This window comes from Scyliorhinus canicula, chromosome 6 (genome assembly GCF_902713615.1).
Source record: "Scyliorhinus canicula chromosome 6, sScyCan1.1, whole genome shotgun sequence".
Classification (NCBI taxonomy): Eukaryota; Metazoa; Chordata; class Chondrichthyes; order Carcharhiniformes; family Scyliorhinidae; genus Scyliorhinus; species Scyliorhinus canicula.
The window spans coordinates 116,706,092-116,718,168 of NC_052151.1; the positions used below are offsets into that span (position 1 = coordinate 116,706,092).

The following is a 12,077-nucleotide window of genomic DNA, read 5'->3' on the forward strand; positions in this document are numbered from 1 at the left end:
TGTTTCAATTAATCATTAATCCAAAAGTCACACGATTTCCTTTGAAGCAATGTAGAAACATCATTGAAGTAATCAGACTGCAATTTATTCAATTGAACACAAAAAAAGTTTTCCAAATGGAAGCATACACATAGTCTTGTCAGAATAGGAATATTTAGAAAGTAAATTCCTATGTGCACAGAATGTGACCATTATTGTAAAACTACACGCAATTATCTTTCAGCCTGAAGGAATCGCCGGATCATCCCGCATGAAAGGTGGAAGTGCCACCAAAATTCTCCTGGAAACCATTTTCCTGGCTGCACACAAGGCTTTGGCAAACAACACTGACATCACAGATGGGTATGTTCAAGTTGACTTACCTATATAAATTATTGAGTTATTTCCTATTGCAAACTCATTCATCCAGTTGTGTTCCATGTATTTGTCCAATGCCAGCAATCGAAAATGAAACTGAATAGGCACAACGGGCTGATTAATTCGAAAGAAGAAAGCATAAAATGTTGCATGTCTGAGTTATGTGTCTGGGAATACATTCTTTCTAATTCCGCATCACGTGATGTGGTGACAACAGCAGAGTGTTTGCGCGGGCTTGGGGCAAATCACCATCTTGAATTTATGAGTATTATTCTTAAAAATTCTCTCATTGTGTTTCATAAGAATCCAGAGTGTGGGCACCGCCATACCTTTTCTCTTTGCAGCAACAAAGAAATATAACAGGAGGGACAACTGACGACAAGGATTGAGGAAGAGAAATCTCTGGAGAGAAGATATTCATCAATTAATTTTAGGGCGGTATCAGGAGCAAAGGAAGAATCCCCGGACTCGCACACACATACACACACACAGACATCGGGCGAAGCACTAATGTGAAGGTTTAACAAAACTTTTCAACTGCAACTATGAGTAAGAAGATGGTCAGTCAGGAAAGACTTGTTTGCAATGAAGTGAGTGGGGCCTGGGCTGCAGGGGCTGCCCGTGTGGTGAAGCTACATGGGCTGTGGGGAACGGGGATTTCAAAGTCTGCTGACTCTGCACGGGCCACTACTCAGTAGAAAAGTCGAAATAATCAGGCATAATAGTGACAGATTTCCCAGTTGCTTGTTCAAGGAATTGTGTGTGCCATACTTTCCAACATAGTTGGAAGGGAGAAAGCATAGTCCCTAGAAGCCAGGATCCAAAAAAGGCAGATAAAACGGGCACCATGGACACGCTTGATGAGGATTATGAAACATGGAATTCATATGAAGAAAGATTCCAGACGTTTTTAATAGTTAATCAGACACCAGAGGATCTAAAGATTGGAACATTTCTCAGATCAGTTGTACGGAAAACGTTTATGCTGCTGCAGAATCTTGTTCACCAGCAAAATCAGGAGACAAGTCCTTCAATAAATTAATGAAAATCTTTGAGGGCGATTTTTCTCCTAATCCATTATTGATTGCAGAAAGGTTTTGGTTTCACCGTCATACTCAGGAGGAAGATTAAATTATTTTACAGTTCATAGATTCTTTAAGAAGATTAGCTAGATATTGTGAATTTGGTACAACACTTGATGACACAGTTCAAGACAGGCAGTTTGTGGGTTACAGAGTGAAGCAATTCGCAGGAAACTGCTTTAAGTGATTTAACTCTAAAAGCTGCTGTGGAAGTTGCCACATCTATGGAGCTTACAACAAGAGAGGTTTCGCAGATAGGGGCTGGAACAAGGATCCACAAAATGGATACCTCAAGAAACAGGGCGAGAAAAGTGAAACCACCATTGTACACAGGTTGGACACTCAGCAGGCAATTCTGGAGTAAATCAAATACATGCAAGAACTGTGGCAAGAAGGGCCATATTGCCAAAGCATGTTGGGCTCAGAAAATCTGTTCTACACCAACACAATGCAAGAAGAACAATACAAGTAAACAATCTAGTCATATCTACAAATTAGTGGACAAAACTGTGATCACTCAAAAGACAGCAAAACCAAGCTATTGTAAAAGCTTAAACTAGGTGTTTTATCAATGTAGGGCAATCAATGTTTTTGGGCATATCTAAAATTTGAAAGTCATGAAATTAAAATGGAAGTGGACACGGCACAGGTATCGCTAATACCTGAGACAATTTATCATCAAAAGCTAGTGCCTGCCTTTAAAACCGTCCAATGTGATCCTAAGGACATATACCAAAGAGGTTGTACTATTAAAGGAAGCATTGTGGTGAATGGAGAAGAAATGGGCAGACGGCGAAGTTGCCTCTTCACGTTGTATGTGAAAATTATCCTGCTCTATTTAACAGAGCATGGTTGGCTAAGATTAGGATTAACTAGGAAAGAGCCAATCAATTAGTGGATTCAAGGAGCAACTTGCAACAACTTCTGAAGAAGTATGAGAAGGTGTTCAAAGATTAGGCTCTGTGACTGGAATTGAGCAATACCTAAAAATCAAACCACACAGCACACCCAAATGTCTCAAAGCTAGAACCATACCACAGGAAATGAAAATGAATGAAAATCGCTTATTGTCACGAGTAGGCTTCAATGGAGTTACTGTGAAAAGCCCCTAGTCGCCACATTCCAGCGCCTGTTCGGGGAGGCTGGTACATGCCATCAAGTTTAAAGTTGATGAAGAGCTGGAAAGTTTAGTAAGAACAGGAGTCATTTAACCTGTTGCTACAAGTGATTGGATGACACCAATCGTTCCTGCAGTAAAACAGGATGGCTCAGTGAGAATTTGTGGAGATTTAAAAACTAATATTAACCCAGATTTGTGTGTAGATCATTATCCCACTGCTGTTGATTGAAGACTTCTTTCCTGAACTTTCTGGAGGACAGAAATTCAGTAAAATTGATCTTTCACAGGCATTAGATGAATATAGCTGCTGATTCACAGCCACCTCTCACCATCGTAATGCTAATAGGTATATTTTGTTACAGGAGACTTCCTTTTGGAATAACATCTATGCCTGCTCTTTTCTAAAAGTCCATGGATCAAATTCTAAGTGCATTGAATGGAGTGCAATTTTATTTAAATTACATACTTATCACCCATTCAAGTGAACAGGAGCAAATTGGAAGCCAGCCCGAAGTGATTACAGAGCCACAACCTCTCACAACCTGAGAGTTAAGGAGGAAAAAATATGACTTTTTGAAGTCATCCATAAATTACCTTGATCATATCATCAACAAAGATGGCTTACACAAAGAACTGAAGAAAATATCAACATTCTTTGAATCATTACGTCTATAAGGTCATTTTCAGGACCGATCAATTATTATAGTAAATTTGTGAAGAATTTAGCAACACAATTGAAGACTTTACACACATTGCTATGTGTCAAATAGGCATGGCACGGGTTAGAAGAATGTGAAAATTCACAGAATGAAGTGAAAGAAGCTTTTCTGAAGGCTGAGCTGTTGATTCATTATATTCCAAAAATGAAGTTGAAATTAACTTGTGATGCCTCACCCTAAATGGGGTTGCTGCCATCATCGCACATTATGCCTTTAGATGATGAACGACCAATAGCATTTGTTTCACGCACTCTTACCAGCGCAGAAATGAATTACGCTCAGCTAGAAAAATAAGTTTTGAACATCAGTTTTGGTGGAAGAAGGTTCCACCATCTCCCTTTTGAATACACTCTTTGGGCTGCTTAAAGGTATACCTTCTTTGGCAGTTGGTAGATTGCAAAGGTGGGCGTTGATATTGTTGGCACAAACTTAGGATATCCAGTATCGCAAGTCCGGGCAGCATGTAAATGCTGATGCTTCATCACAATTGCCTTAAAAGTCAAGCATGACCCAGAAGAAAATGTCAATATTTTGTATTTCTCACTCATGGATAGTATACCTGTGACTTCATCTAAAGTTCAACGATATACAAAAAACAATCCAGTGAAGGGGAAGGTGATGGATATTGTCCAAACAGGAATACTGTCAGACATTCATAGGAAAAATCCAGACCTCAAGTCCTGCATCACACAAAGTCTTGAGCTGACAGTACAAAATGGAGTTCTATTATGGATAATCCTCCATGCTTGCACAGTAAAGCCGTTGACTAACTGCATGAGGGATCCTGGTGAGATGAGGATGAAGAAATTAGCACACAGTTATTTTTTGATGGCCAGGTTTAGACACTCAAATTGAAGCGAAAGTTGGACAATGCCAATCTTGTGCAAGGAACACACCACCATTACAACCATTACTGCCGCGGGAATCACTGGCTAATTCAATGTATTGCTGTGTGAAATTGAATGCATTTCAAATGCTGTCAATAGATTTCAAGCCCTTTGAAGAGTATTTGGCTTTCAGGAAAGCATCTGACACATATAACAGCTGTCTGAGGCAGCAGATATTAGGAAAGGGTAAGTGAAAATGCAATGATTTTTCTATCTACTTCCTGAACTGTTCTTCAGCTTTCAGGTAGGTATCTTGATACGGGGATTTGTCCGGGGTCTCTGTTGAGGGTCTCTGTTGGGGGGTCTGATAGGGAGGTCTAATGGGGATGGTCTGATAGCATTGTATGATCAGGGGGTCTGATGAGGGGTTGGAGGGATTGGCGTCGGCAGGATTTGCTTTGTGGGTAGGGGGGACCTTCTGCTGAGCTTTGGGGGGGGGGGCACCTACATTATGCACTGCTTGACACACCACGAGGTCCACCGTGTCAGTGCCACATTTGGGAAAACCAACAACAATTCATGACCACGTGAATCCTGGCTGAGAGGTCTGGAGCATCACGGGGGGCTGGGTAATTGGGCTTCCAACCCGTTAAACAGATGCAAATGGGTGCAAATAACCAATTTGCATGGTGCCACCACACAGGGCATGAAGTTCCCTGCTATGAGCAGTGGGGAACCAGAGCACTGGAAGGGGATTGACGCCTTTTTGGCCGAAGGTCCATTCTCCGCTAGATCGGGAAACCAGTTACCAGCAGTAGGCAACAGAGAATCCACCGCCGAACTATTGTTCAGGAGAATTCAAGGGAAAGACAGATGAAGTGGCATGAGTGAAAGCTGCAGTAATCAGAGTTAAAGTGCGAAAGCAGGCTTCACAGGTGAATCAAAAGTTTGCCATTTCAATAGAGTCTGGGGATCAATAGTTAAAGCAATTGTGAATAGTTTGTGCAATAGTCAAGACAAAGAAATCCTGAAGGGCGTATTGTAAAACCTGGACGCTGGATTCGTTGTTAAGTGTGGAGCAGAAGCTTTGTGTGACAGAATAAAATGGAAAACCTGAATTGGATTTTGGAATGCAAACCGCTGATGGAAAACATTGTACTGAAGGAAGATTTTAAGCTGTGTTTTTTTGGGAGTGGCGTTTGGAAATTCTCTCATGTGACAATCACCTGGGGGGAGTTTGAGGTTCAAAGTGGAGAGTGTATTTGACTACAGCTAACAAGTGAGTTTAAAGGGACTTTGCATTACTGAGTCCATTGTAGATTAAGATATACTTTGTAAATCATGTTCTCCTTAAAATCTTTGTAAATGTGTGAAGCTAAGGGAGTATTGTATCATGCCCTTTATCTCTGCGATTATTTACTAAATAACTAAATTCCAGAAGGATTATAGGACAAATCTTTATGAAGAACCGCATGGTGTTTTGAAAATAGTGTCCCAAATAACTGTAGTTATTTTAGCTTTTAATAGATATAAATTATATGATAGCAGCAGATATCTAATATTTTAATCTGACATCTAATATTTTATTCATATGTAAAAAGATTATTTTAATCAAAATGAATTAAAGCAAAATGAAAATTAATTTATCATAGGAATTTGAAGAAAAGCCATTCTGTTCCTAACCAGCACTTTGACATCTCTTAAAGAAAAGGAAAATAGTAATGATGCTAGAAATATGAAATGAAAAGAGAAAATGTAAAAAAATAATTCAACAGGTTAGTCAACATCTTTAGAGAGAGAAAAATAGTTCAAATGCCAGGTTAATGGCCTTCCATCGCAGATACTGCCTGACCTGCAATGCTTTCAGCACTTTTAGTTTTTTTATTTTGATCATTTTATATTGTTGGTCAGGTGGGTCTTCTGAGGTGTAACATAAGTCCATCAGAAATAAGTTTCATAAATTTGTAAGGTTTATGAACAGAATTAGGACATTCTGCCCATCAAGTCTGCTCTGCCATTCTATCATAGCTGATATGTTCCTCATCTGCTACCTACAATGTTGCAGGCCAAGAGTTGGATTGCGTAATCAGCCAGAGCATTTCCCCCCGAAAACACATGACCTAGGAACGGAGTAGGCAAGTTAGCCTACGGAACCTAACACCCTCAATGTGATCATGGCTGATCCCATCCTGGCCTCAACTCCACTGTCCTGCCCATTCTCCATAACCCTTCAACCCATTACCAATTAAAAATCTTTTGAACTCCTCCCTAAATTTACTCACTGTCCCTGCATCCACCGCACTCTGGGGTACTGAATACCGCAGATTCACAACCTTTTGGGAGAAGCAGTTTTTCCTCAAATCTGTTTTAAGTTTGCTACCTCTTATTCTAAGATTGTGGGGCACGATTCTCCGCTGCCCACGACGGGTCGGAGAATAGCGGGAGGGCGTCCCCGACATTCCCCCCCCCCCCCCCCCCCCCCCCACGACAGCCGCCCCAGGACACAAATCGCTGCTCACCGTTTTTTACAGCGAACAGTGATTCTCCCCAGGCCGATGGGCTGAGTTCCCAGGCCTTTACGGCAGTTTTTTCGGCAGCAAACACACCTGCTAAACAAAGATTTATCGTACCTTTTTAAAATTCTGTTGTCAACAATTTGGGTAATTTAAAATAGCATATTAAAGAATTAGATTATTAAAATAAAACAGTCCCTGATACTTCCTGTCTGAATTTTGCCATTCCCGAGGAAATACCATTTAAATTGCACTTGATAATGCCATCTGATTATTTACTATTCACACCAATCATCTGGATAATAGAAAATATAAAGTCATGGAAATTTGTTGATACGTAAATCTTCAAAGTGCGTTGCATCATACGCATAAGTCCCAGATTGACTTAAATATGAAACTGAAGCATATTTTGTTTTTACATTGGAAAAATCAAAATCCAAAACAATGCAATTCTTATCAGATGAAGAAGACCTTCATGCTTTGTTGTTTGGAAATTCACAGGTGTCTGCTGGATTTGCTGAGAAGTTATGAAAAAGCCCATTCAATCACATATTCTCACAATGAAACGATTGCCGCTGTGGTGAAACAGGCTGGTGCAAGGTAAGATCACCAGGAAACATTCTTCACAGTAAGTAATTCCTGGTCATGTATTAACATTTATAGAACATCTAGAAACTCCCCAAGCAATTAGGTCACAGTAGATTCAGAGGAAAAATGTTGCGACCAGTTTTGCGGTCATGCTTGTAAGGCAGGCATCAATGCCGGCTTGAATAAGCATCAAAGGATGCTATTTTTAAAAAATTCATTTACAAGAAGTTGGCATCTCTGGTTAGGCTAGCATTTATCACCCACCCTTAGTTTCCATTCAGAAGCTGATGGTGAGTTGTCTTATTGAGGTGTGGGTACACCCACTGTGTTGTTAGGGAGGGAGTTCCAGGATTTTGACCCAGCGACAGTGAAGGAACGGCAATATATTTCCAAGTGAGATGGTGAGTGACTTGGAAGGGAACCTCCAGGTGGTGGCTGTGTAAGGAACCTTGGCGAGTTACTGCAGTGCATCTTGTAGATTGTGCACATGGCTGTCACTGTTCATCGGTGGTGGTGGGATTGAATGTTTGTGGAAGGGGGAGCAATCAAACGTGTTGTTTTGTCCTGGATGGTGTTGAGTTTCTTGAGTGTTGTTGGAGTTCCCACATTCAGGCAAATGGAGAGTGTTTCATCAGACTCCTGACTTGTGCCTTGTAATGGTGGACAGGCTTTGGAGGGTCAGGAGGTGAGTCACTCACCGTAGGATTCCTAGCCTTTGACCTGCTCTGGTAATCACAGTATTAATGTGGCTAGTCCAGTTCAGCTTCTGATCAATGGTAACCCTCAGGATGTTGATTGTGGGGGATTCAGCGAAGATAATGCCATTGAATGTCAAGGGGTGACGGGTTTCCTCCGGTTGCTCCGGTTTCCCCCCACAAGTCCTGAAAGATGTGCTGTTAGGTGAATTGGACATTCTGAATTCTCCCTCAGTGTACCCGAACAGATGCCGGAATGTGGTGACTAGGGGCTTTTCACAGTAACTTCATTGCAGTGTTAATGTAAACCTACTTGGGATATTAAGAAGGATTATTATTATTATTAGATATTCTCTTATTGTAGATTGTCATTGCGTACCACTTGTGTGATGTGAATATAATTGAACAAATGATACCTCTGGTTTAATCCAGGAAAATGTTATAATTAAGTATTCAGAATTTCAACCTGCAAGGCAGACATACAAGTTACATCTGAGGACTGTGCCATCTAACTGAACATGAGGTTGACCAGGTTAGGTCAACAATGGAGTACACCTAATCTGATTCATGGATAATCCTTCCCACTAACAAGGATGCTGTATCATAGAAATGAATGAACTCTCACTAAAAAGTATTGCCTGCCACCAAGTGGCTGTTGTGAGACGATGGGTGGAATTTTCCAAAGAAAATGGCAAAGTGTCTGGTTCTGAGTGAAAATTGGCATGTTTCTCACTAGAAGCACGGCCAGGTTGTTTGTCCGGGGCAGAATTCTCCAGCCTCCCAGCTGCGTGTTTCCTGGCAATGGGAGGGGCTGTTGTCTGTGCTGGTAAAGATTGGAGATGGAACAAGTTTTAAGCAAATGTTGAAGCAGGTGTATGAGGGGGGGGGGGGGGTTGGAGAGTCATAACAAAGGGAAGGTCTTTGATAGGGTGGAACGCAGAAAAGTTTCAATGGACTAAAAGGATGATGGTGCAAGGCAAAATGGTGAGTAATGGGAAAGTAAAGAGACAAAAGATGGGTCCAGATGAGTTGTAAATGGAAATAGCAGAATCATTAGCAGCAACTGCTCTGTACAGAATGGGAGCAGTGGTTATGATCTCAAATTCTTGAACTTCAAAGTTGAGTCAGAAGTCTGTGAAGTGCTGAACCTAAAGATAAGGGGCTGGATTCTCCGATTTGGAGATTATGTCCCCACGCCGGCGTGGGAACGGTAGGAAAACCGGCGCAAAACTGCCAACGATTCCCCGTTTTGTTGGGAGCTAGCAGGAAGGCAGCATAGAGCACCTGGCTCTAGCTGCCAATACGGCCTGGAGAATTGCCGGGTCCGTGGCCACGCACGCGCATGGCGGCGGCCTGCAGCCATGTCATCGCAGTCTCTGCCTGTGAAATTGTCCCTCCCTTCGGCTGGCTGGCGCCCGCTGGACCGCCCCACCACAGTGCCCCCAGCCTCAAATATGTCTACCCCAGCCCGTTGGATCAGCCCCCTCCTGACTCTGGCGGTGCTGGACTGAGTCCTCAGCCGTCATGCTGAGTTCCCAACGGGTGAGACCATGAGAGACCCATGCCGTCAGGAACTCGGCCGGCTGGGGACGGGGCATCACAGGGTAGGCCTCAGCCAACGTACAGAGGCCGTGGATATGGCTTGTGGCGTACTCTGCGAGTACTCAGGGGGTGGAGCATCGTGAAAGCGGCGCGCCCATGATTTCGGCGTCGTCGGGGATTCTCCACCCCGTCTCCAAACACGATTTTGGTGGCATCAGGGATTCTCCGCCCCGTTGCCGAATGCGATTTCAGCATTGGGGGTCGGAGAATCCAGCCCAAGGTTACGTTGAAATATAGAAACATTTACGGCACAGAAAGAAGCCATTCCACTTACTTTTTCGAAATGTTTTTATTGAGTTTTATACATGATATATTTACAAATGTACACACAGAAAAACAGGGGAAGTTAAAAAAAAATGTCATAACATATGTAGTGATATGCATCACTGTATATACACAAGGGGTTAAGGTAAATACACCACCACTAAGTAACCACTAGAGTGAGCACCAGAGATGTATATATACATAGACAAACAGGAAGTAATCTCTCTCTTCACAAGAATGGCAGCTGGTGAGCAGGACACAGACAGGCAGCTTAGATGTAACATAGTATAAGCGCTGGAGAGAGACCAAACTCATAGAAATAAAGCATCTACTTCAACTGGAAGACTACGAGCTTTATTCAGACATAAGGAATAATACAACATAAAGCAGAAAAGGGGGGCTTTCTCCCCCCTTTCTCTTTTTTAAATCCAAAACAAGCAAAACAAAACCGGGTGAAAGGGGCACCTGGGTGGTGCCCCTGATGTCACTTGCATCTCTTGGTCGTTTTTGTTTTGCTTTTGTCCATTTGCCTCAGCTTCGGCCATCTGTTGTTCCTTCTTCCTGCTCTTTCTTTCTCTCTTTTGCCTTCCTGTGCTTGTTGTGGTCATTGTCGTTTCCTGCGCTCTCCCCCCAGTTTGGGTTCCCTCCTCTTTCCTCCCTTCTGGCTCCCCTCTGCTGCTCTCCTTCCCATGTCCTTCCTCACTCCTTGTCCCCCCCTTCCCTACCCCCTTTATTCCTCCCACCCCCTTCTCTGCTACTCCCCATTCTTTCCTCCTGGGTTTGGCTACTCCCTCTTGCTCCAACCCCCCACCCCCTCCCCCCCTACTCCTCCCCCCCCCCCCCCCCCCACCACCACCCAGTCCTCCCTCTCTTCCATCTCTTCTATCATGACCTGGATACTTTCCCCTGGCTCTTGGCTACTTGTTTATTTGTTTGTTTGTTTGTTGACCACAAACAGGTCCCGGAACAGTTGGGTGAATGGCTCACATGTTTTGAGGAAGCCATCTTCCAACCCTCGGATGGTGAATTTGATTTTCGCCATTTGGAGAAGTTCCGATAGGTCGGACAACCAGTCTGCAGCTTTAGGTGGTGCTGCTAACCGCCAGCCGAACAGGATTCTACGGCGGGTGATCAGGGAGGAAAAGGCAAGGGCATCCGCCCTCCTCCCCATGAAGAGATCTGGTTGATCTGATACCCCGTAGACCACTACTTTCGGCATGGCTCCACCATCATCTCCACCACTTTGGACATTGCCTCGAAGAAGACTGTCCAGTACCCAGCAAGTCTGGGGCAAGACTAGAACATGTGGGCGTCATTGGCCGGGCCTCCTTGGCACCGTTCACATCTATCCCCCACCTCCGGGCAGAGCCTACTCATTCACGTTCTCGTTAAGTGGGCTCAATTTACCATATTTAGTTGTGTTAGGTTGAGTCATGCGTATGTGGAGGTGGAGTTGACCCTGTGTAGTGCTTTGCTCCAGAATCCTCACCCTATTTCGAACCCTAAGTCTTCCTCCCATTTCCTCTTTGACACTCCAGTACGATGTCGGCCCTCTCTATCAGTCGTTCGTAGATGTGGCTACAGTTCCCTCTACCTAGAATGTCTGCGCCCAGCGGTTCTTCGAGTAGCATCCGTTGCGGTGGTCGTGGGTATGTCCTTGTCTCCTTCTGTAGGAAGTTTTTAAGCTGCAGGTACCTGAGTTTGTTCCCTTTGCTAGCTGGAATCTCTCCTTCCGTTTGTCCAGTGTTGTGACCCTGCCGTTGGTGTATAGGTCCCTGACTGTCAGTGTCCCCCCGTCCTGTCTCCACTTTTTAAAGGTGGTGTCGGTGTGTGCTGCCGTGAACCTGTGGTTAATGCAGATGGAGGCTTTGTCGGACATTTCATTCAAGCCGAATTGTTGCCATAGCTTGTTCCAGGTCTGGAGGACGGCTACCACCACTGGGCTGCTGGAGTGTTTTTTAAATGGGGATGGGAGTGTCGCCGTGGCGAGGTCTTCCTGCAGAGGGCCTCCTCCGCACAGACTCACTCGGCTTCAGGCCCCTTTGTCCATCCCATCACTCTTTCTGCTGTCACTGCCCACTGGTAGTACTGTAGGCTTGGGAGAGCTAGCCCCCCCCCCCCCCCCCCGAACTTTGTTTTCTGTAGGACCTTGTTTGGGATCCTAGCATTCTTTCCCCCCCATACAAATGCCATGATTAATTTGTCTAATGAATTGAGAAAGGCCTTGGGGATATAGATCGGGATAGATCTTAGTCGGAATAGGTACCCGAGCAGCACGTTCATTTTGATCGTCTGTGCTCTCTCGCCAGA

General features: G+C 43.9%; 1 protein-coding gene and 1 long non-coding RNA gene across 4 annotated transcripts in view; one reads left to right on the forward strand and one right to left on the reverse strand.

The window, feature by feature from the left end:
- Window positions 1-12,077, forward strand: part of gckr (glucokinase (hexokinase 4) regulator) — a 134,985-nt gene that overhangs the window by 87,855 nt on the left and 35,053 nt on the right. For all 3 annotated transcript variants that reach the window (XM_038799951.1, XM_038799950.1, XM_038799952.1), the window contains 2 exons: window positions 224-342; window positions 7,120-7,218. In XM_038799951.1, coding sequence (XP_038655879.1) covers window positions 224-342; window positions 7,120-7,218 — 218 coding nt within the window. The remainder of the gene's footprint in view (window positions 1-223; window positions 343-7,119; window positions 7,219-12,077) is intronic.
- Window positions 1-12,077, reverse strand: part of LOC119967426 — a 92,511-nt gene that overhangs the window by 29,831 nt on the left and 50,603 nt on the right. The window lies entirely within an intron of this gene.